This window comes from Physeter macrocephalus, chromosome 16, assembly GCF_002837175.3.
Source record: "Physeter macrocephalus isolate SW-GA chromosome 16, ASM283717v5, whole genome shotgun sequence".
NCBI lineage: Eukaryota > Metazoa > Chordata > Mammalia > Artiodactyla > Physeteridae > Physeter > Physeter macrocephalus.
This window is the reverse complement of record NC_041229.1, coordinates 4,391,429-4,413,160: the sequence shown is the minus strand read 5'-3', so window position 1 is coordinate 4,413,160 and position 21,732 is coordinate 4,391,429. Positions and strand designations below refer to the sequence as shown.

The following is a 21,732-nucleotide window of genomic DNA, read 5'->3' as shown; positions in this document are numbered from 1 at the left end:
GTTCCCAAACTGTGCACAAAGGCACCCCAGGGAACTGGGGATATTTTTGATTTTCAAGGAAAACATGTCAGAGATTGTGAACTAGCTGGAGGCATTCACAGTTTCAGCATCAGCTCATCGCGTTCCTTTCGAGGACCTCATGTCTTTGTGGGGCTGCTTCTTAGTGGTTTCTGTGAGGAAAAGCCAGCATTGCACCAGAATTGCTGAAGAAATGGGGGTGATGGTGCTGAGTTTACTGCCGTGCAGGAGAAGTTGTGCAGTGCCCAGCAGGCACGAGGTGTCAGACACAGGTGCTTTTTACTAAGTTGTCGCCCTGACTACTTAACTTTTTGGCACCCTTTTGTCCTGGGGGGTGCTGTGAAAAAACTCCTGGGACACCCAGAGTACCGTGACTGGGGAAACTTTGGGAACCTCTGGCTGGTCCGTCCGAGTCCCCTGCTGTAGCTCAGTCTTTTATCATTTCCTGCCTGGACTGTGAGAACCGCTTCTGCGCGTTTCTCGGTTCTGTTCAGTCCATTGCCCTCGCTGATCCAAAATGAAGACTGAACTGTCTCTCCTGCACATAAAACCTTTCAGTAGCCCTTCTTCACCTAAAAGACCAGGTGTAAGCGCCTTAGCACAGTTTGGAAACTGCATGGTGCGGCCCTTGCTTAGCTCTGCTCTGTCCTCCCCACCCCTGCTCCGTCCTCCCCGCCCCTTCTCCGTCCTCCCCTCCCCTTCTCCATTCTCCCCGCCCCTTCTCCGTCCTCCCTGCCCCTGCTCCGTCCTCCCCGCCCCTGCTCCGTCCTTCCCACCCCTGCTCCATGCTCCCACCGCAGCACGTCCACCTCGTGGCTCCTGCCACATGCAGTCCAGCTCCCACTGGAGTGACTTTATGTACTCACTTTGCTTGGCGAGTTCTCCTTTTCACACTCATCTCAGGGACACCTCCTTTAAAGGAAGCCTTTCCTGCTGCTCTAATTTCTGTCTTGACGTCCAGATTTCTCAGCTCCTCTTTGTTGCCGCCGGTGCCCCATCACCCTGCACGATGCCAGTCTGTTGATGTGTCTTTCTCCAGCTACACTTTGAGCACCTTGGGAGGAGGGACACGGCTTTAGTCTTCTCTGTCCCCACAGTCAAGACCATGCCTGGAACTAGGATGCTGTCTGTTGATTACAAGACCACTACCATAGCTGATGCACAGCGAAAACGTTCTTTTCTAAATGTTACAGTTTGAGTTTTTCAGGGCCAGAGAACCAGACGATGCATGATATTGTCATTAACTAGATGCATAAAACAATTTGACCGTAAACCATTCAATACCTTCTTTGCATTGTGGTCACTGAATAATGCATAATACAGTCTTCAGTGTTACTAAATTCAGACAGTTACTGTGTTTACAGCAGCATCCATTTGGACAACTTCTTAACCAGGAAGGAGAGCTACCTGTTGGTATTTTTAAATAAATAAAACAGTTGCCTGAGGCTAAGCTAGTAGGGGACCAGGTGACTGGAGTTTAAGGGAGGTTAGGAAAAAAGTACTGCCAATTCCTTGTCATCATTTGAGAAGCAGAAGGTTGTAATGTCTCTCTGTCCCTGTCCCCACCCCTTTAGGGTCCCCAGGCACTGGTTAATTATCAGCACCACTTTCTTTTTACCGTAGGCTCCTTAGAAAGCCTTTTGGTTCTAGTCTTTCAGGGTTATTTTTGCCTTTTTAACTTAAAAATAATACGGGACTTCCCTGGCGGTCTGGTGGCTAAGATGCCGTGCTTCCATTGCAGGGGGCGTGGGTTCGATCCCTGGTCAGGAAACTAAGATCCCGCATGCCATGCGGCATGGCCAAAAATAGGGGGAAAAAAAATTAAAAATAATAACAGTTTTAAAATAATTTCAAATTTACAGAATGGTTGCAAAAATAGTACAAAGAGCTTCCATTAAATCCTTTCCTCAGATTTCAGATTTTCCAACTGTTAACATTTGATTAATACGGTAAAATTAATCTTACCACTTGTATCTCCCCGCAGGTTTTGGTTTTTTTTTTTTTCCCGGAACGTGGGCCTCTCACTGTTGTGGCCTCTCCCGTTGCGGAGCACAGGCTCCGGACGCGCAGGCTCAGCGGCCATGGCTCACGGGCCCAGCCGCTCCGCGGCACGTGGGATCCTCCCAGACCGGGGCGCGAACCCGGTTCCCCTGCATCGGCAGGCGGACTCTCAACCACTGCGCCACCAGGGAAGCCCTCCTTGTCTTTCTTAACTTTGGTTTTTAGAGTACAGGCCAGTGACTTTGTAGAATGCCATTTGGGTCTGTCTTAGGATCCTTTTGATTTGTGCATTTTTGAGGGCACTGTCACATAAGTATTCTTCTCTCTGAATCATCTTAGGAATTGCATGATGTCACTTTGTTTCATGACCGGTGATAACTTTTATCACCTGGCTAAGGTGGTGTCTGCATTCATTTATTCATTTCATTATGGACTCACTGTCCAGATTTGTCCAGTGGGACCCTCTTCATGCTGACTCCTGTGTCTTTTTGCTATGTCCCTATTATTCTTTGAAAGCTTCCTTACTTTCTGGTACAAAAAGATGCTCCAGGCTCATCCTGTGTTCCCTACCCCACCCCTGGAGTCAGCCATTTCTCCAAGAAGAAATGGTTTTATTTAGTGGGGAATGGTATTTAGAAACCAAAATCTGGGTATTAGGTGTGCTTACTGCTATTATGCTATTATTGCTTCTAGGCCCACTCAGCAGACAGACCTATGAAATGTATTTATATACACATATTCATGTACATATAAATCTATATTTCTATACATGTGGATATTAAAAGCAGTGAGTTCATATTGATACCTCCAATTTATTTGCTCAATATTCCCTGTAAATAATCAGTCTCTCTGCTTCTTAAAAACAGATTTGTTGAGATATATTTCACATACTGTATAATTCATCCATTTTAAAGTGTACTGTTGAATGGTTTATAGTATATTCACTGAGTTACACAACCATACACAATTCTTCTAACATACAAACTACTAAAAATTAATCCAGTAAAAAGCAAGCATCCTATATATTTTATTCACCAGAAATAACCACAGTGAGTCCTTTTATACGTGTTAAGGTGAATACCACGTGTTGCAGTAAAGAGATGGTCATAGTGTGGTTAGCTTCAGCCCTGAAACCCCCTTTAAGATATTACTGCCCAGCAAACCCAAAGCACAGGCAGGCCAAAGGGCAAGGAGATGGGAAAACAGGCTATGTCTAATTGGTTGGGTACCCGTATTAATTGGTTTGGTTGTTCCAGGGGCGTTATGGATGTCCTCAGACACGGTTTTTGTTTGCCATTGTTTTGCTAGCTTTAGAGGAAGAGGGTGCGTCTTGATTAGCACTCTTGAAGCCTGTTTGAGAATGAATTTAGGTAACGGGTAGGGTTGGCGTCAGGCCTGGTGTCTCTCTGTCTGTAGACATCTGTGCACCTGTCACTCAGTTCTGCCCTATTTTGAGAGCATGCTTGACCATCCACCAGTGTGACTCTTTTCACCGATATTCAGTATATTTGGTGAGAAGTTATACTTCAACCTTGCCTCTCAAAATGAATCTTATATCTTACGTTATTACGAATTGCCTGTTTATCCATAAGATTTTATCTAAATAAATAGGATGATCTGAGTGGGATAGAGTTGGTGAACTGTGAAGAAGCAAAGCTGCTGGTATTTGGGGGGAAGGAGTTAGTCATCTCTGACATTTATATATAGACTGGCTCCTGCATCAAAAGAAGAGAGCTTTGTGAGCCCATGACTGTTTCTGTTGTTGGTAATTTCTGGAAGGAGATTTGAATGGGGAGTATTACTGTGGTGAAGACTGCCAGGAAGGGTCTTGTTCTCAGAAGCTTTGAGGTGGGGCCCGGAGTGAGCTCGGAGCTTACTCGTCCACTGCAGGTGTGTGTCCGCAAGTCGTCTTCTGCCTTTGAGTTCCTGACAGCCCGTCAGCAGTTCACCCTCTTCCCACTGTGGACCCTTGTGCAAGGTGTATGTTTCTGTTCATGACGATTGTTCAGGCTCTTTAACTTCTCACAGCCCTATTTACCTCCAAGACATGTGCTAAGGGTGGCTACCAGACCTCCCAAAAACTCACGTTGGGTGGTCAGGTTAATTTTCTTGGTTTTCTCTCATTACAGCAGGCTTTCTCCCCGCTGCTTACAGCTTCCAAGGGCCCTGTAAATGACATGGTCTTCCTGTTTGCAACCAGAGAGTACTTTTTTTTTTTTTGGCTGCACTGTGCGGCTTGTGGGATTTTATTTCCCCGACCTGGGATGGAACCTGGGCCCTCCGCAGTGAGAGCACAGAGTCCTAACCACTGGACCTCCAGGGAAGTCCCAACCGCAGAGTACTTTTGCAGTGGGTTTATTTATACATATGAGTGTTGGTATCAAGGGGCTTTCCCAAGTGGGTGAGCAGCCTTTGTTACTTTGAAAGGAATTTTATCAACTCTGAAAAGTCTCTAAGACCTGATGGCTGCCATGGCCCTGCTGGTGGGAGGTGGTATGAAGGAAGAACAGTATCACAGGGAATGAGTGGAGACTGAAGATAAATCATAAATGCAGCTTAAATAAAAGCCTATAGTTTAGATTTTGCTAAATTGCCGTGTTCATTGACCAGCTTCTTGCCTTGAATAGCAAAAACAATATAGGTTTCCAGTGACTTAGGGAATTGCGGGCACTGTCTGTTGTACTCCAACGGGTTAAATTGAGAATTGTTACAACCTTAGATAAACTTTTAAAGTGAGACCAAACCATCTTCAGTGTTTTTCTGTAAAACAGAGTAATACTGATGTGCTTAGGTCAGTCTTTTTCCTAGAAGTTTCTGATAATTATTTGTATCAAAGGCAAAAAGTAGCAGTGAAATGACAGAACTGATGCTGGGATTGAAATGCGTTCCTCTTTTAATTTACATGTTTAAAAAGTTTTTGTTTTAAATAAAAGAAATTGGGAAAAAGGAAAGGAAAAACAATCCTTTCCAGTTTCTGCACTCCATTAACCATATTAACATTTTGGTGTATAGACAAGACTTTTTTTCTTTGGATACACATGGAAATGTGTGCTTCTAAATGCTTTTTTTTTTTTTTTCCTAAATTGGATCATACTAAATATGCTTTCCTGTTTAGTACTTTTTTAAAAAGTTGACATTTACTGAACATCTATTATGTGCCACTCTTAGGGATGCATACATCTTTTGAGTCTGTCTTTTTAAACAGATTTAGCCTTAAGGAGTTAACCAGGCTTAAGGAGAGGTTAGGGATATTGGGTGTGTTTATTCCTTTGCTTATTTGTTAAATGATTGTTAAAATTATTAAACCGTCATGGAAATGGAAATGTTTCCATGTTATATACAGATATTTAACCATGTTTCTTATAACCCCATGGTATTCCATTAAGTACCATTATTTAACTAATTCCCTATTGAGGAACATTTAGGTTGGTTCCGTTTTTGTTTTTTAATAAATTTATTTATTTTATTTTTGGCTGTGTTGAGTCTTCGTTGCTGCAAGCAGCCTTTCTCTAGTTGTGGCAAGTGGGCTTCTTCTCATTGTGGTGGCTTCTCTTGTTGCGGAGCATGGGCTCTAGGCGCACAGGCTTCAATAGTTGTGGCGCACGGGCTTCGTTGCTCCGCGGCATGTGGGATCTTCCTGACCAGGGCTCGAATCCGCATCCTCTGCATTGGCAGGCGGATTCTTAACCACTGCGCCACCAGGGAAGCCCTGGTTCCGGTTTTTTTTTTTGATATTAACAATTCTGTAATGAATATCTTTGTTCACTTTCTTAATTACTTCCTAAGAGTATGGTTTTAGAATTGGAATTGTTGAATCAAGGAGTGCTATTCTGTTTTAAATCAGTGGCGTTAGTTCTTTTTTGGTTTTCAGAGGTCAGACAGATCAATTTAATCATGACTCCATAGCAGAAGATTGATGGCGTTTAATCTTACAGTTTAGCATGGAGTTAATTATTAAATTCCTTGCATTAAAGTTTTTAAAATTTTAAACTTAATTTCATTTTATTTCAAGCATATTGAAAAGATAAAACATAATATGATGGTCACTCATGTACTCACTATCCTGATTTAAGTTCTTCCCTGTTTTGCCATATTTGCTTTTTTTTTTTTTTTTGGGGGGGGGTGCTGCATTGGGTTTTTGTTGCTGCTGTGTGCGGACTTGCCATATTTGCTTAATCTCCATCTTATTTTTTAATTAAGGGATTAAATGTCCCAGAGTCCCATCCTTACATCCCTTCCCTCCCTCCCTCCCTACCCTTGGAGGTCACTGCTACCCCACTATCAGGGTGTATCATTCCCATGCCTGTTTTTAATACTTTTGCTACATACGAATGTGTCTATAAACAATTTGTTTTTATGTTTCAAAACTGATATTAATGATGTCATACTGCACTTGACCTTTTATAACTTGCTTTTTTACTTTATATCATTTTGGGGTTTATCTAAGGTGTAATATAAGCAGATTTAGTTAATGCATTTTTAACTAAAATGAAATGATATGTCGTACTCCACTATATTTTTAAAACCCAGTTTGGTTATTGTTTCTATAGAATATATATAGTAGTGAAATTGCTGTCTGAACTTTTTCTCTGATGTTGCAGTTATACATGTAAAATTGAGGTTTTACAAATTAAAGGATATGAACTGTTGCCTAACTATAGATTTCTTGATAACTGTGGTTGTATAGTTTGTATAAAACTAGTTACTCGGGACTTGAAACTAACAGCATTAACATCAGTAATTAGAGCTAATACTTAAATAATGCTTAGTGCTTACTATGTACCAGATTCTGCTCTAAGCTTTTCCCGTGTTGTACATATTACATCCGGCCTCACAGCAGCAAGATAAAGAAACTGAAGCACAGAAAGTTTGAGTAACTCGCCCAAGACCTCTCTGCTAGTAGCAGTGGTGCTGAGATTAAACCCTGGCATTTAGCCCTGTACACACTGCCTCTTAAGTGTACTCTTTTGTTGCTTTTTTGTCATAAATTAACAAACATAGGGAGTTCCCTGGTGGCCTAGTGGTTAGGATTCTGGGCTATCACTGCCGAGGCCCCGGTTCAATCCCTGGTTGGGGAACTGAGAATCCCTTAAGCCAGGAGGTGCGGACAAAACAAAAACAAAATTATATATATATATATATATATATATATATATAAAGAGTGCTTAGTCCATACAGTCACCATCAACAGTGTGAGCTGGTGGTTGGATGTCAGAATTTCAGTGATTTCTACTTAGACTGAGTATCGGGGTGCTTCTCCTGATGGAGGCGAATCCTAGTTTACCCCTGGGCTTTGCTTTTTAAGCTTCGATTTTAAGCCTGGTTGATGGGTAAAGTTTGTTTCTATCTCCCTAGAGCCTTTGGGGCCCTCGAGGGCAGCACTGTGTCTAACTAACCGTTGTGCTTCTGCATTAGTGTCAAATTGAGCTATCTGGTCCCCAAAGTCCCTGTGCTAATGGCAGAGTGAAACCTCACTGCCCCGCGGAAGGCTGTTTTGATGTGCCGTGGCTGCCTGCGATGGCGGGAGCACACCTCCCCCTCACAGCAGATCAGGGGCTGCCCTTTGCCTCCGCATGGGCAGCGGAAGGACAGACTACTCAGGCCCAGAGGCCGAGGCCTGAGCTGCGATGAGGCTGGGGAGCGGGTCTGCATATAGACTTCCCGCTAGTTCAAGTCTTAAGACCTTTTTTTTTTTTTGGCCGTGCCACTTGGCTTGGGGGATCTTAGTTCCCCGACCAGGAATTGAACCCAGGCCCCGGCAGTGAAAGCGCCGAGTCCTAACCACTGGACTGCCAGGGAATTCCCCCTAAGACCTTTCTTAGGCCAGATTACTTTCTTATTAGACTTGCCTTTTTCTTTTTTTAAACCTCAGAGGTTAGCCTGCCTGCTTCCTTTTCCCTCCCCTACCTATTGCGTCTCTCCTGAGCTAAGTACCACCTTGGTTTTCTTGCACTCGGACCCTCAGTCGAGCATGTTGGTGATGCATCAGAAGCGCCTGGGATGCTTGTTCAGTGCAGGTCACTGAGTCCCAAATTAGACCTATTGAACCAGGTTCTCTGGGTGATGAGCCAGTGATTACATTTTTAGCTTTTTATTATGGAAGTTACAAAACTATCCAAACACAGAGAAGATAATTGCATTAACCCTCATGTGCTGTGTAACGGTTCATGAACCACTCACCCTGGCTGTGGCCAATCCGACCTACCGCTCGTTATTTGGAAACAAATCACAGATACCGTTTTTTTTTTCCTGTAAATATTTCAGCATGTATTTCTAAGAGATAAAGTCTCTATTTTCTAAGCAGCTGTGTGTATTTTTCCCCCAGCTTTTTATTTTTGAAAGGTTTTAGACCTATAAAAAATGCAGTAGTGAATACTCTATACCTGTTACCTAGGTTTTCCCAGTTTTGCCTTATCCATCTCACTGTGTGTATTGTGTGTGTCTTACTTACTTTTCATCGTTAGGCCATTTGAAAGTGAGTTGGGACATTAAGATAGTTCACCTCCAAGTAATTTTCAGCTTGTTTTTCTTAAGAGCAAGGGCATTCTCCTGTATGACCGTGATACAGCGATCACACATGGGACAGTTGTCCTAAATGTTCAAATAATGTCCTTTACAGCTTCCTTTTAAAAAGGATCATACATTATATTTAATCTAGGCAGTTCCTCAGCTTTTTCTTTTTAATCTTTATTTTATTTTATATTACTTTATTTTTTTTGGTGGCATGTGAGATCTTAGTTCCCTGACTAGGGATTGAACCCGTGCCCCCTGCACTGGAAGTGCAGAGTCTTAACCACTGGACCAGAGGGAAGTCCCTGAATATTTTATGACAATAATATCTTTTAAGAGTCTGAGTCATTTGTTTAACACTATCTCTGAATTTAAATTTGTCATATTGTTTTGTATGATTAGAGTCAAATGACATATTTTGGCAGAAAGACTGTGTAGGTGATCTGTTCTCAGAACATCACTTAAGTCAGCTTGTCCGTTATTGCTAACGCAGTTAAAGTAGCGTCTGCCAGACCTTCCCACTGCAAAGACACCTCTTCCCCTTAATAATTAACCCTCCACTGATGATTTGTACCTGGATCAGTTATCGCAGTGGTGGTTTGTCTTAGAGCTAGGTGTCTGTAGGTCCACAAAGGGCTAAAGTAAGATTCACCTGTTCTTTAGGAGAACACCCAGTCTTAGTTTCCTGGGCGTTTTGTTATTAGAACTGATGTGGGCAGAAATAGAAGTAAGAGGCTAAGAATGTTGTCCACGTGAAGCCAGAGGTGGTGAGTAGCTGTGTGTGTTTGAGGTCATGCATGGGAGTTCTCCTCCCGTTTCCCCCGTAGGGTGCTGTAGCCCTGCACCAGAAGTTAAGGGATTGAGGTCAGGAAGGAGTGAGGAAGTCCTGGGCTTTGTGGTTGTAACAGAGTGTTGAGCTCTTGTGGCTGCTGGCCTGGAGCTGAAACGTCCATCTGGCTTTGGAAGACGAGGTGCACATTAGCTTATATGCATTAGAGACTGCTCCTGTGTGCACGTGACTGTGTGACCGTCGCGGTAACCTGCAGTCAGGGTTGTTTTCACCTTGAATCATCATCAGTTTTGCTTCTGACAAAGCTTCTCTTTTCCAGTGGGCGAGTTTGTAAGTGATGTTCTGCTAGTTCCAGAAAAGTGCCAGTTTTTCCACAAGGAGCGGATGGAAGTGTGTGAGAATCACCAGCGCTGGCACACTGTGGTCAGAGAGGTAAAGGAGTGGATGGAAAAAGTCGAGGGTTGTTTTTTAGGAAAGTAGTGTTTTTTTCTCGACACCTTACCATAATTTTAAATTAATTTTCTTTCCCTTTATCTCATCAAAGCTTGCAATTACTTGTATCTTTTAAATTAAAACTATTTGGGAGAAGAACAGATATTTTTATAAGGAAGTACAGTATTAACAGTTCAGCTCCTGAAGTCAAGGACATGAAAAAGATCGTTAAGTAAGGATTCTGTCTGCAGGGCCCCCAGCAAGGCCACCCAAACCCTAAGGCGTGTGTGGAAATAGCCAGTTATAGAAAATCTGTTTCCGGACATGCATGCTGACAGGTTTAGATATCATTTCATTCTTCCCATGGGGAGGATGACCCTCTCTTAGCTTGTCCTCTGAGTTAAGTTGGTTTTCCAGCCAGTTGCCTTTCTTTTGTCTAGTTCTGAAGTAATTCTGAATTCCTCACCAACTAGGAATGTATGTTACCATTGACCACCATTGACCACCGTCGATAATTACTCAAAGAAACCTCCTTTCCTTAATTTTATTCCAACTTTGGGCTTTCATTGGTTTTAGCCCAGATGATGTTTCCCCATTGCAAATTAAGCAAAATTTGTAAATCTTAAAATAGTAGGGTCGCAACTTTTTGGCCAAAAATTTATGTGTCTGTGAGAAAGGCTAACGTTGTGATTTGGTAAGGGTTTCTTTTGGATAAAGCTAGGGATGGGGGGTCTTCGACCACAGTTGCTGTGTTCTGATGTTGGTCTGTGGGTTTCCCTCAGGACTGCCTGACTCAGGGAATGACCTTGTACAGCTATGGCATGCTGCTCCCCTGTGGGGTGGACCAGTTCCACGGCACCGAGTATGTGTGCTGCCCTCAGACAAAGATTGTTGAATCTGCTGTGTCAAAAGAAGAGGAGGAGGAGGAGGAAGAGGAGGAGGAGGAAGAAGAGGAGGAAGAGAAAGACTATGATATTTATAAAAGGTAACCTCCTGTCCTGAGCCTGCGGATGGCCGTGGCTGCTGGCCCCTGGCTTCCGGGTGAAGCGGGCATTGCCCATTCCTGCCAGAGCTGGGCCAGCACATCTCACTTGGGCCGTGGCTGAGCCCAGGCACGTCAGTGGCCTTCAGCTGTGTGTTCCGGCCACGTGCCTTTCTGCAGCTTAGCCCAGTCCCTGCTGCCTGCCGGTCCCCTTCCGCTGAGGTGGCCGGGCTGAGGGCTTTAGCGGCACAGCTCACCAGGGGCTGAGCTTCTTTCCTGCCTCTGTCTTTGTGTTTCAGAACAGCGATGGGACTCATTGTTGTACTCTGCATAGCAATTGGCATTAACCTTCCTTTTTTATTGTGACCTTTAGTGAATTTCCTACCGAAGCAGATCTGGAAGGCTTCACAGAAGCAGCTGTGGACGAAGATGAGGAAGATGAGGAGGAAGTGGTGGAAGATCGCGATTACTACTACGACACCTTCAAGGGAGACAGCCCGACTGAGCCCAGCAGCGATGGGACCGCTGCAGAGAAGGAGACCTCTCACGGCGTCAAAGGTAACCCCATGGAGAGCCGCCGCGGCTGTAAAATCCACCCGGCAGTTATTTACTTAGAATTTGTTAATATTCTTTAATTTGCCTAGAGACTGCTTTCCTCACAGGTAAGTCACAGGAGGGTGGCCTCATGCCCCGAAGGTGAGGTCAGCTCTGGGCACTGCAGGGTCTGGCAGTTGACAGATTTTAATCAGGAAACTAAGCTTTGCATTGTAAGGACTTAAGAATTAGAGAGACCGCGTGGTCTGCCCTCGGGCAGGATTCTTCCACTTTCAGCCGGAAATGTTCTGTCCTGAGGGGGATCCCCTTCCTCAGTAACTGCTAAAGCCCCAACCTTTCTCGGAGCGGAAGTCACTTCCTTGGTTCCTCTCCTGAGTGTGTTCCCATCTGTAGGCTGCCCTGTTTCTCCATCAGAAAGAGGTTTGCAGCTGGGAGGGTGGAATTTGATGAGCTCCTGGTAAGGGATCAGGGCCAGCAGTGTTTTCATTTCACCATTAAAAAAAAAAATTGTGACAGTGCTAGACCTTTCTTTTTTTTTTTTTTTTTTTTTTTTTTTTTTTGTGGTATGCGGGCCTCTCACTGCTGTGGCCTCTCCCGTTGCGGAGCACAGGCTCCGGACGCGCAGGCTCAGCGGCCATGGCTCACGGGCCCAGCCTCTCCACGGCATGTGGGATCTTCCCGGACCGGGGCACGAACCCGTGTCCCCTGCATCGGCAGGCGGATTCTCAACCACTGCGCCACCAGGGAAGCCCAGTGCTAGACCATTTTATGTGCAGCCTCCTGCTGATAGTATATTGGAAACCAATTAAGATCTGAACAATTACTCAGGATTCAGCCAGGAGCAGATGACTTAATGAGTCTAGAAGTTTGTGATTCACCCCGGAGAACATAAAACGTACACTCGTCCTTCCCAGGGGCCTAAGTAGTGTTTACGATGGTTGCCGCCACGGAAGCAGCCTCTGCACCTGCACTGTCTCCTTCTGCCCTTGACACCCCCGAGACAGCCAAACCAGCAGCTGTCCCCACTTCCCAGATCAGAAACGTGAGGCTCCTCCATGCCAGCCCTGCCCCGCTCTAGACTCTAGACAGTGCAGAAAGCGCCAGTCCATATCCTCAGGGCCTAAGGGTCTCTCTTGCATCAGGAAGGAAAACAACCACATCCTCAGGGTTGGCTGGCAGGAGCTGGCAACTTCGTTGGCCTGGGCGCCAGGTGCTGCCCCATCTTGACCTTCGCTGATGTTAAGCGTCGCCTGGTCCCTCTCCCCTTGCTGGTCTGCAGCTCTGTGAACCCCTGGAGCTGCTGCCCGGCCCCTGCTGACATTCTGACCATTTCCACACAGCTGTCTGCTCCCAGGAGGCGCTGACGGGGCCCTGCCGGGCCGTGATGCCCCGGTGGTACTTCGACCTCTCCAAGGGGAAGTGCGTGCGCTTTATATATGGCGGCTGCGGCGGCAACAGGAACAATTTTGAGTCTGAGGAGTATTGTATGGCTGTGTGTAAAGTGATGAGTAAGTCCCGCCGCCCTGGCTGTGCAGCTCCGTCCCGTCCAGCGTTCTGTCCCCCGGTGTCCTCGTGACCACGTCTGCGTGGTGCTCCCTGCCCACTCGGTGTTCGCTGTTGGTCGTCTGCTCTTCTCTCTGTGCTTTCTAGATCGAGCTTTGCTTTCCTGTCGGCAGTTGTCAGCTCAGTTTTCCGTGTCCTGTGCTTGCTGTGGGCCCGTGGAGGTGGTGGTGGTGATGGTGGAGGTGGTGGAGGTGATGGTGGTGGTGGTGGTGATGGTGGAGGTGGTGGAGGTGATGGTGATGGTGGTGGTGATGGTGGAGGTGGTGGAGGTGATGGTGATGGTGGTGGAGGTGATGGTGATGGTGGAGGTGATGGTGGAGGTGGTGGTGGAGGTGATGGTGGCGGTGGTGGAGGTGATGGTGGTGGCGGTGGAGGTGATGGTGGTGGTGGAGGTGATGATGGTGGAGGACATGATGGTGATGGTGGAGGTGATGGTGGTGGAGGTGATGGAGGTGGTGGAGGTGGTGACAGCGGTGATAATGGCAGCAGTGATGGCAGAGGAGGTGGCGCTCCCTCCCTGCCACAGGGGAGAGCCCGGGGCCTGCCCTTTCTCATCCGGAGCCTCCGTGTTGGTTGGGTTGGGAAGGCGGCCCTGCCCTCCTCTGTCCGAGGCTGAAACGCACGAAGGACAAGTGGACGGGTCGTGAGTTCTGCACATCTTGTGTCCAGGCTTTTATCTCTCACTCTTGTCTTGAGCGGCCCTGTGCCGACCCCCCATGTGCACACTAGCTAAGGGGGTCACCCGCTCTCCAAGAGGTGACAATAAGGACACTTCAGGGAGCCGAGAACATTGGAACATCTTGCTATATGCACCCCAGGGAGCGTGCTCTGGAGCCAAGTGGTGGTGACTCTGTTTTCCCAGTATTCTGGCAGCGCTGGATCAGGCAGAGCTTTAGGAGTTTTAGTTTATGTGTTCTTTGGTCACAAAGAAATTCAGCGTTCAGTTGAGTCAGGTTTACTTAGATGTCGGTAGGTTGCCTTTCTTCATAGTTCCCCCTTTTCCTGTTTAAGACCCTCTTTCTGGTCTTGAGCACTTCTGACCCATGTGTAGGAAAACCCTCCGGCTAGGCAGACCCTTCTTCATTCTACTTCTGGAATTCATTAGAATAATGAGCTGCTGCCATTCCTGGTATTTGCTCTAAAGATTTTTGGCTGTAGCTTCTGACGGTTTTTTGTTCACATGCCATCTTGTTCCCTCTTTCCTTCCCCCACCAAAAGATTTTTTACATCTTAATATGATATGGTTTACTTTTAGTGCTTCCACTCCAGCTGCTGCTTTGTGAACTTTTTATTTGAAATGATTGAAAAGATGAGAAAACAAATGAGCCCTTAGGGAACGTTGGTGGCAGAAACTTTTTTATTTAGGAAAGATGGAGACAAATTATTGTGATACTTCCTGCTTTGTAAAACTTCTTAAACTAAAGGGCAACAAAACGCTGTTTGGGGTCAAAGCCTGAGGAATCTGGGTCGTTAAAGATCATTAAACTTGCTCCTGTGGGCAAGTTTGCTTCCCTCCTTGAAGGGGACTGAGGCCTGCGCATTTCCGGCTTCCTGAGCTGGTCGCTTGCACACAGACAGAGGGATGTGGTTCTAGGTTCAAGCCCATCATGTCTTCAGAACCAAACCTCCAGACCTGCTGCTCCTTTGCCCTCTCGTTCCGGCGGGGGGCGGGGGCGGGGTGGGGCGGAGGCAGCTTGCGCTTGTGTTACCTTCATCTGGCCCGGCTATATGAACCAAAGGCTCTGTCTCCAACACGTAAGCCTTTAAGCTGCGGACATGTGCCGCCAATGGCGACGTGTTTGTTGGCACAAGTGGAGTTCAGTGCTTCGAAATTCTCCTGGCTGAGCTTTTGAGTATTGTGGGGAATGTGGTTTCTGAAGCTAGCTGTACATATTCTGATTTAGTTATAGTCTGAAAATTGGCTGTTGAGATCCTATTTAAATTAATGAAGGAGCCAGATGTTCTTGACAAGACTTAAGCCGTAGCTTCTAGGGTTAAAACTCAGTAAAAGAGGGTGAATGAAGACACCCCGACGGAAGGACTGCGGAGTGGCTGACTTACTTCTGGTCACACTCATCAGTTACACAGCTGGTCTCATGTTGTGTTAAAGTTACGCAGTTCTGGAAACTGGGAGAATTTGTTTTTGAATTAAAATTCGTTGAACTTGGCCTTTGCTCTCCAAGTGGCTCTCTAGTGTGTCCCGATGGAGCAAGTTGTGTGAGCAGGTTGCCTGACATTCCTCCTTGGCCTGGGAAATCCCCAGTGAGTTGGGGTAATGAGAGTTTCCACAGGTATTTCTTAAGAGTTAGACCTGTCATCTCAACCCTTCCTGGATGAGGATAAGCGCCTTTGTGCGGATGCACGTCTGCCTGGGGCTGGTAGGAACTCAGGAACTTAGACTAGTGCGGAGTGTTTGTTCTAACGGGTTTGTTCCCTGGGTGGTGGCCTGCTGGGGCCAGTGAGTGCCATGGATAGAAAAGCCCAAAGCATCTTCACACTCGTGGTAAGGCCTTGTCCAATACATTGCCCCTGCTGTGGGGCTGGGGCTGAAAGACCTCCAGTGGAACTGAAAACTAAGCAGCTGGAGCCGGAGCATTTGGACTTTGTCTGCCCGGTCTGTGTGCAAAGAACAATCAGTTGCATCAGTTGCCCAAAGTGAGTTGTGACCTAAAAATATAGCCAGAGAAAAAGAGGAGACCTGAGCCCTGCAGCGCCTTTGCAGGGCTGACTTCAGCCCTGTCTCTGGTCAGATGCTCTCAATAGGGTAGTTCTTGTTTAGGTTTTAACGTTTCAAGAACTGAGGGAAGGTATAGAAGTGGTTTCCTTTTCTGCCCCTGAAGTCCTAAATAGATGCCTCACTGGTCCTGAAGGTACGGGGGGAGTGCGGACAGGCCTGGTGGCTGGATATCGGGTAAGGAAGATGGAGTGGAGTCCCAGCAGATGGGCGCACACACAGGTCCCGTCTGCAGGCCCAGCCAGGCTTTGTTCCCTGAGCATCGTGCGACTTCAGCGTGGGGCTGACCCCTGGAGAGAACCCTCTGGTCACTTTGTTTCAGTTCCCCCAACTCCACTGCCAACCAATGATGTCGACGTGTATTTCGAGACCTCTGCAGATGACAATGAGCACGCGCGCTTCCAGAAGGCCAAGGAGCAGCTGGAAATCCGGCACCGAAACCGGATGGACAGGGTAAACCTTGGGCTCCCTCATCTCCGTGCTGTCAGGCAGCAGCTAACTTGGGGTTCGTGGTTGAAGCAAAGGGACGCCACCTCCCCAGGTTGTTGCGCTAACCGAGTTAGGACAGGTGAGGTGTAAGCAGGCCTGCCTTCTGGGCGGAGCCAGTCCCCCTCCCTGTCTCCATGATGATGGAATTATCCTCTGAGTGCTTATCTGCTCCAGACTCTGCCGAGGAACACTTCCTGTAAACATTATGTTCTGCTTCTTTTTCTTTGCCATGAAGTAGCTTTTTAAATTTTTTTATTTTGCAGAAGGAAACTTTATATCAATACTGTAAGTAGAAAGCTAGTATCATTTACCTTTAGAACAAGGTAACTAGAAAAATATATTGGATCGAAGCAAACAGTGTTAAAACATTCCAGCTAGATACTGTTGCCTGTGGAGTTGGGAGGGATGCTTGCTTTTCCTTCAAGGAGTTATAAGTGCCAGAGCAACAGAGCACCACAGTGTGCAACTTTCTCCTAGACTTACTTGGAAAGGTTGAAAAAGAAATTGAAAAGGGAATTTTCTGCTAGGTCTGGGTACCAACTAAAATCCCACACATCCCCTGTGGTGGGCTTGTATGCTGGGAAATGCTTGTTACTCTGTTTTATCCACATCAGTTCTGAGAAGTAGGTACGAGAGCTGACGCCCTGCACCTTCTGAGGCAGCAGTTCTGGGACAAACCCTGAGCTCATGAGTTTGTGGGATGTGATTTCCTTGTGCACTTTTCCACATTACATTCAGGGCTTGGCAGTATTTTTAGGAAATGGGGGAATTGTTTCAGAGATTATTCTGGTTATAGTGGCCTTGACCTTTGTTCCAGGTGAAGAAGGAATGGGAAGAGGCTGAACTTCAAGCCAAGAACCTCCCCAAAGCAGAGAGGCAGACTCTCATTCAGGTGAGATGTGTCCTCCAGAGAGGGGCTCCCAGGCTGACCCTTTGGAGCATGGTCGGAGCCAGAGTCCCCACAAGTTAGAGTTTGACACCCCCTTTTGGTTGAGCACTTATGTTACGAGGAAATTTTCACTGGCCTGCTTTGTTTTTCACCTACCAACTGGCGTTCTCTAGAACTGCTCACCTACGGTGGAGCGAAACCAAAGCTCGGAGCAGAGCACACCTCACTCATGCCTGGAAGTGACCTTAGCTCGGCCGTGTTTATTCTGCTTTCCTGGCAAAAGTCCTCGGGCATCTTCCTTCGTAGGCTGTGCCTTGTTTTCCGGCAGTATTAAGAATGTAATCAGACTCACAGCAGCTGCCTCCCTTTGACTAGAGGAGGTTGTTGACAGGAATTTACAAGACTGATTTGGGATTCATAAAACTAGTTACATCTTAAGTCAGCTTGTGTTTATGTTTAGCTGAAATCTCTCTTCTCATGATGTTGATATTTTATCGGCTTACCTTTGCTTTTTTATCAGTAACCTAGAAAATCCGCAAATGTTAATTTCCACACAGCCAGTGCACCCTATGCCTGGAGCTTTAGCTCGGCAGCCTTAAACCTGCCTGCAGACCTGGCCAGGCACCCTGCAGGGAGCTCGCCCTTCAGGATTTGGTGTGAATGGCTCAGCCTCACCTGCCACAGGACAGCACTGTGGTTTGGGGCGCCTTGCTGCAGTGTGGGAAGGACGGCCTTCCTTTCCTTGCGGTGCACACGAAGAGGCCAGGCCTGGGCTTGCGTGCTAGGGATTTCAGTTAGGGAGGTGCTGAGGAGCCCGTCCCATGCCCAGACATACATGCTCTCGTTAGATGGGGAGGTACAGTCAGCCCTTGAACCACAGGGGTTTGAATTGTGTGGGTCCCCCTACACGCAGATTGTTTTCAATGGTAAAGACCACAGCACCGCACGTGGGCGGTTGGCTGAATCCGTGGATGCGGAACCGCGTGTACAGAGACCCGACTGTAAGTTACACTGGGATCTTAGACCGCGGAGAGGATCGGTGCCCTTAACCCCTGCGATGTTCCAGGGTCACCTGTAAGTGTCCAGACGGAAGTCAGAGGAGGTGTTCTAAGACCTCACCCCTGCTCTGCGCGACTCTGTGCCGCTTGCAGGGGCACTGGGCGCGGAGAAGCACAGAGTGGGGTCTGACGCCGTGTGCGTAGATGCCCGCAGGTGCGTGAACTCGATGTGGTTCCTGCTTTATGGTTTAGCACTTCCAAGCCATGGTGAAGGCCCTGGAGAAGGAGGCGGCCAGCGAGAAGCAGCAGCTGGTGGAGACGCACCTGGCGCGGGTGGAGGCCATGCTCAACGACCGCCGCCGGGTGGCGCTGGAGAACTACCTGGCGGCCCTGCAGTCCGACCCTCCACGGGTGAGAATGGCTGAAGGAGCGTGTGTAGAACCGGTGTGAGCTCACATTGCGCTTGAGGGCCCGTGGGCCACCAGTGGTGTGGACGCGGCTTCCGCTGGAAAAGCAGAACCCCGGGGTGTTGGTTGGTAGCTCCCCAGTTATTGCATTTCTATAGTAGCCTTACTTTCAAAGAATAAAAACACGTCTTCCATGGACAAGGGCTTTTGAACCAGTTCTATTCTAAATAAGATAAGTCAATTTATATCGCAGCTTTTATCTGCCAGTGGTGTCAGACTTTATCCCTTAGTTCTAACTTGTCTTGCTCTGGGGGATGGAGAGGATCAAAAAGGAGGGTATTTGTAGCCTCCTCAAGCAAGTAAAGTCTTCTGGGTGACACAGGTCACCCTGTGCTTGTAATTATGGTGGCAGGCGCCGAGCTCAGGAAAGGGGACAGACAGATTGGAGGACGGTGGGCTAGAGATTTTGGAAAATGCTGTCTGTTGAGGAGCCACTGTAACTGTGGAATTAGCTTTTGCTACTTAGAAGGGTAGCTTCTTGTTACTTGGTAACTGAAAGCTCTTAAAGGTACAGCTTTCATTCCTGGGCCTCGCTGAGGCTGACTTTCTTAGTGAGTTTTTAAAGCTTCGTTTTCCTGCCTGTTTTCAGTTCCCTAGTCTCTGGACGTGAAAACCACTGTTCTCTCTTGTAGCCCCATCGCATTCTCCAAGCCTTGCGGCGCTACGTCCGCGCTGAGAACAAAGATCGCCTCCACACCATCCGTCATTACCAGCACGTGCTGGCTGTCGACCCCGAAAAGGCGGCCCAGATGAAGTCCCAGGTACACCAGGCAGAGGAGAAACCGCTCTGACCGGTGGTCGGGCAGCACGGATGGTCGTGCTTCTTGTTGTTAGTCCTCAGGAAATGATTTTGGATTTCCAAAGGCAGTAGGTACAAGAGTTGGTTTTTGCAAAGGTACTATTTAAAAAATATCTTTTCCATACTTTTTTTTTTTTTTTTTTGCGGCACGCGGGCCTCTCACCGCTGTGGCCTCTCCCGTCGCGGAGCACAGGCTCCGGACGCGCAGGCTCAGCGGCCACGGCTCACGGGCCCAGCCGCTTCGCGGCATGTGGGATCTTCCCGGACCGGGGCACGAACCCGTGTCCCCTGCATCGGCAGGCGGACTCTCAACCACTGCGCCACCAGGGAAGCCCAGTGGTTTGTTTTTGTTTTTTTTTTTTTCCTCCATACTTTTTAATATTAAGTATGTCCTACTTAAACTGTTCTTGAAGGTTTTAGGAATGCATGATTATATTGAAGAGATCATTTTTATATCAGTTTACTTCTGGCTGAGGGTCCCACCAGAATTAATATTTGAAATCTCTTTCTAGGCAAATATATCAAGCACATCTTAAAAACTGGTCTCTTTTGTACAGTGTAGTTTGTGTTTAGACACTTTACATCCCTGGATTTTGTCCCCTGCTGCATCCTACTGGTCTTTGCAGTCATCTCTAGAGGTTTGTTTCTGGACCTACTTTTCTAATTTTCGTTTTGACAGTGTATTAACTTGAGTTTTGCTGTCTTGTATTCATAGAAATGAACTTGCCTACAAGACCGCTAGTTTCCTTTAAAACAGTCTGCCTATTAGTTTTTCTAGAGGGCCTTGTGACGCCATAACTGATCTTACTCTATTTCCTCCCGTATTTTACACCCAGCCCTGTGCTGCTTGTTGGGGACCCAGGGTGCACAGGCTGGGAACCTGCCCCCTCCTGCTGCTCCTGTGGTGTGATTGTAGGGGGGACTTCCCAGAAGCCCTGGGGGGCTCCCCTACGGCCCCATCTGCTGCCCAGTTCTGCTCCAGCGTCTGACCACACATAGTTGAATCCTGTGTGCCCTTGAGCAGCTCACAGTTGTGTGGAATTAATTGTGTTAACTGTAAGGATGGAGAAGAGTTGTCCTTAAACGTATGGAGCCCACATTAGCAGCTGGGTGTTCGGGGAATGAAAGAACTCAGTGTCCTAACGAGTGGGAAGGGCATGGGTCTGGGGACCCCCAGGGCGTCTGCTGGGGGCCCAGAGCTGAGGCTCTGTTTGAAGCTGGATGGAGTAGAAGAGAAGGAGGAAAGGCCAGCAGACCTCGGGTAGCTTCTGGGAAGCTCAGGTGGGAAAAGCTTACATCCTGACGGGGGTTAGAATTTTTCAGGTCTACACGATTTTTTTTTTTTTTTAAACGTAGGTCTTCCCTGGCGGTCTAGTGATTAAGACTCCACACTTCCAATGCAGGAGGCACAGGTTCAATCCCGGTCGAGGAACTGAGATCCCGCATGCCACATGGCACGGCCAAAAAAAAAAAAAAAGTTAAAATTTAAAAATGTAATCTTTTTTCAATTTTTTTTTTTTTTTTTGTAGAAAATCTAGACTATTGTGTAGTATTTTATAGAAAAACAGCCTGTTTTGTATGGTGAGAATAGAAGGAAAGGTGAGACCTTGATCAGTGTGTTCAGTTAACCTGCGAGCCAGGATCAGGGTACCACCTGAGTGCCCTGGGAGGCAGAGCATCTTTACTGTGTGATGTTTACTGTCTGCTTGGAGCCCTTAATTCTGGGGCAGCTCGGCCGCTGGATTACACTAGCCTTTGGCCTGTTCCCTGTCCTGTTATGTAAACTCTAGAAAACCCCGAATATGTTGAGCCTCTTAGAACGTGTGCACTCGATTTGAGGTGTGAGTGATGTGCTGCTGCCTCCTGCCCCACCCTGCAGCTCCAGGCGGCCCTCCAAAGGCCCTGGCGCCCAGCATCCCACCCTGTGGCCTTGTCCTCGTGGGTGTAGGAACCGTCCTCTGCCAGGCTCCTTAATTCCGCTGACATGTGGCAGTGTCACCACTGCTGAGACTGGGGAGCTCACCGTTCCGTTTCCACTTGCATTTTTTTCCTCCCAAGCACTCACTCTGGTGCTTTCCCATCAATTTACTTGATTGAAAGAATGGCAAGTATAAAATTAAATTGCTTTTGTCGTTGCTTTTATAGGTCGGAGAGACATCAATCTACAATAAAAGCACCTTTCCATTTAACTTTTCTTCATTTTGACCCTTCATGTTAATGGCTTCAAGCCCACATAATTAATCCATTGGCTCAGAGCGCCCTCTTTAGGAAGAGCTCGGTGGCTGCAGGTGTAGCCTGGTGGGGTTAGTCTTCCTGAGGAGCTTGTGTGACGTACAGCCACGTGCTTCACAGTGTCATTGGGGTGGATGTAGTCCAAATCTCCTTTCATTTCCACCCTGAAAGTGAAAACCTCTCAAATTCAGTGACAAAATTTTTTTTTTTTTTTTTTTTTTTTTTTTTTTTTTTTGCGGTACGCGGGCCTCCCATTTTTGTGGCCTCTCCTGC

At 47.1% G+C, this 21,732-nt stretch overlaps 1 protein-coding gene across 5 annotated transcripts in view; it reads left to right on the top strand.

The window, feature by feature from the left end:
* Nucleotides 1-21,732, top strand: part of APLP2 (amyloid beta precursor like protein 2) — a 71,772-nt gene that overhangs the window by 38,516 nt on the left and 11,524 nt on the right. For all 5 annotated transcript variants that reach the window (XM_055091425.1, XM_028501025.2, XM_024131240.3 and 2 more), the window contains 8 exons: nt 9,639-9,751; nt 10,534-10,736; nt 11,107-11,291; nt 12,629-12,796; nt 15,908-16,038; nt 16,892-16,966; nt 18,214-18,372; nt 19,061-19,189. In XM_055091425.1, coding sequence (XP_054947400.1) covers nt 9,639-9,751; nt 10,534-10,736; nt 11,107-11,291; nt 12,629-12,796; nt 15,908-16,038; nt 16,892-16,966; nt 18,214-18,372; nt 19,061-19,189 — 1,163 coding nt within the window. The remainder of the gene's footprint in view (nt 1-9,638; nt 9,752-10,533; nt 10,737-11,106; nt 11,292-12,628; nt 12,797-15,907; nt 16,039-16,891; nt 16,967-18,213; nt 18,373-19,060; nt 19,190-21,732) is intronic.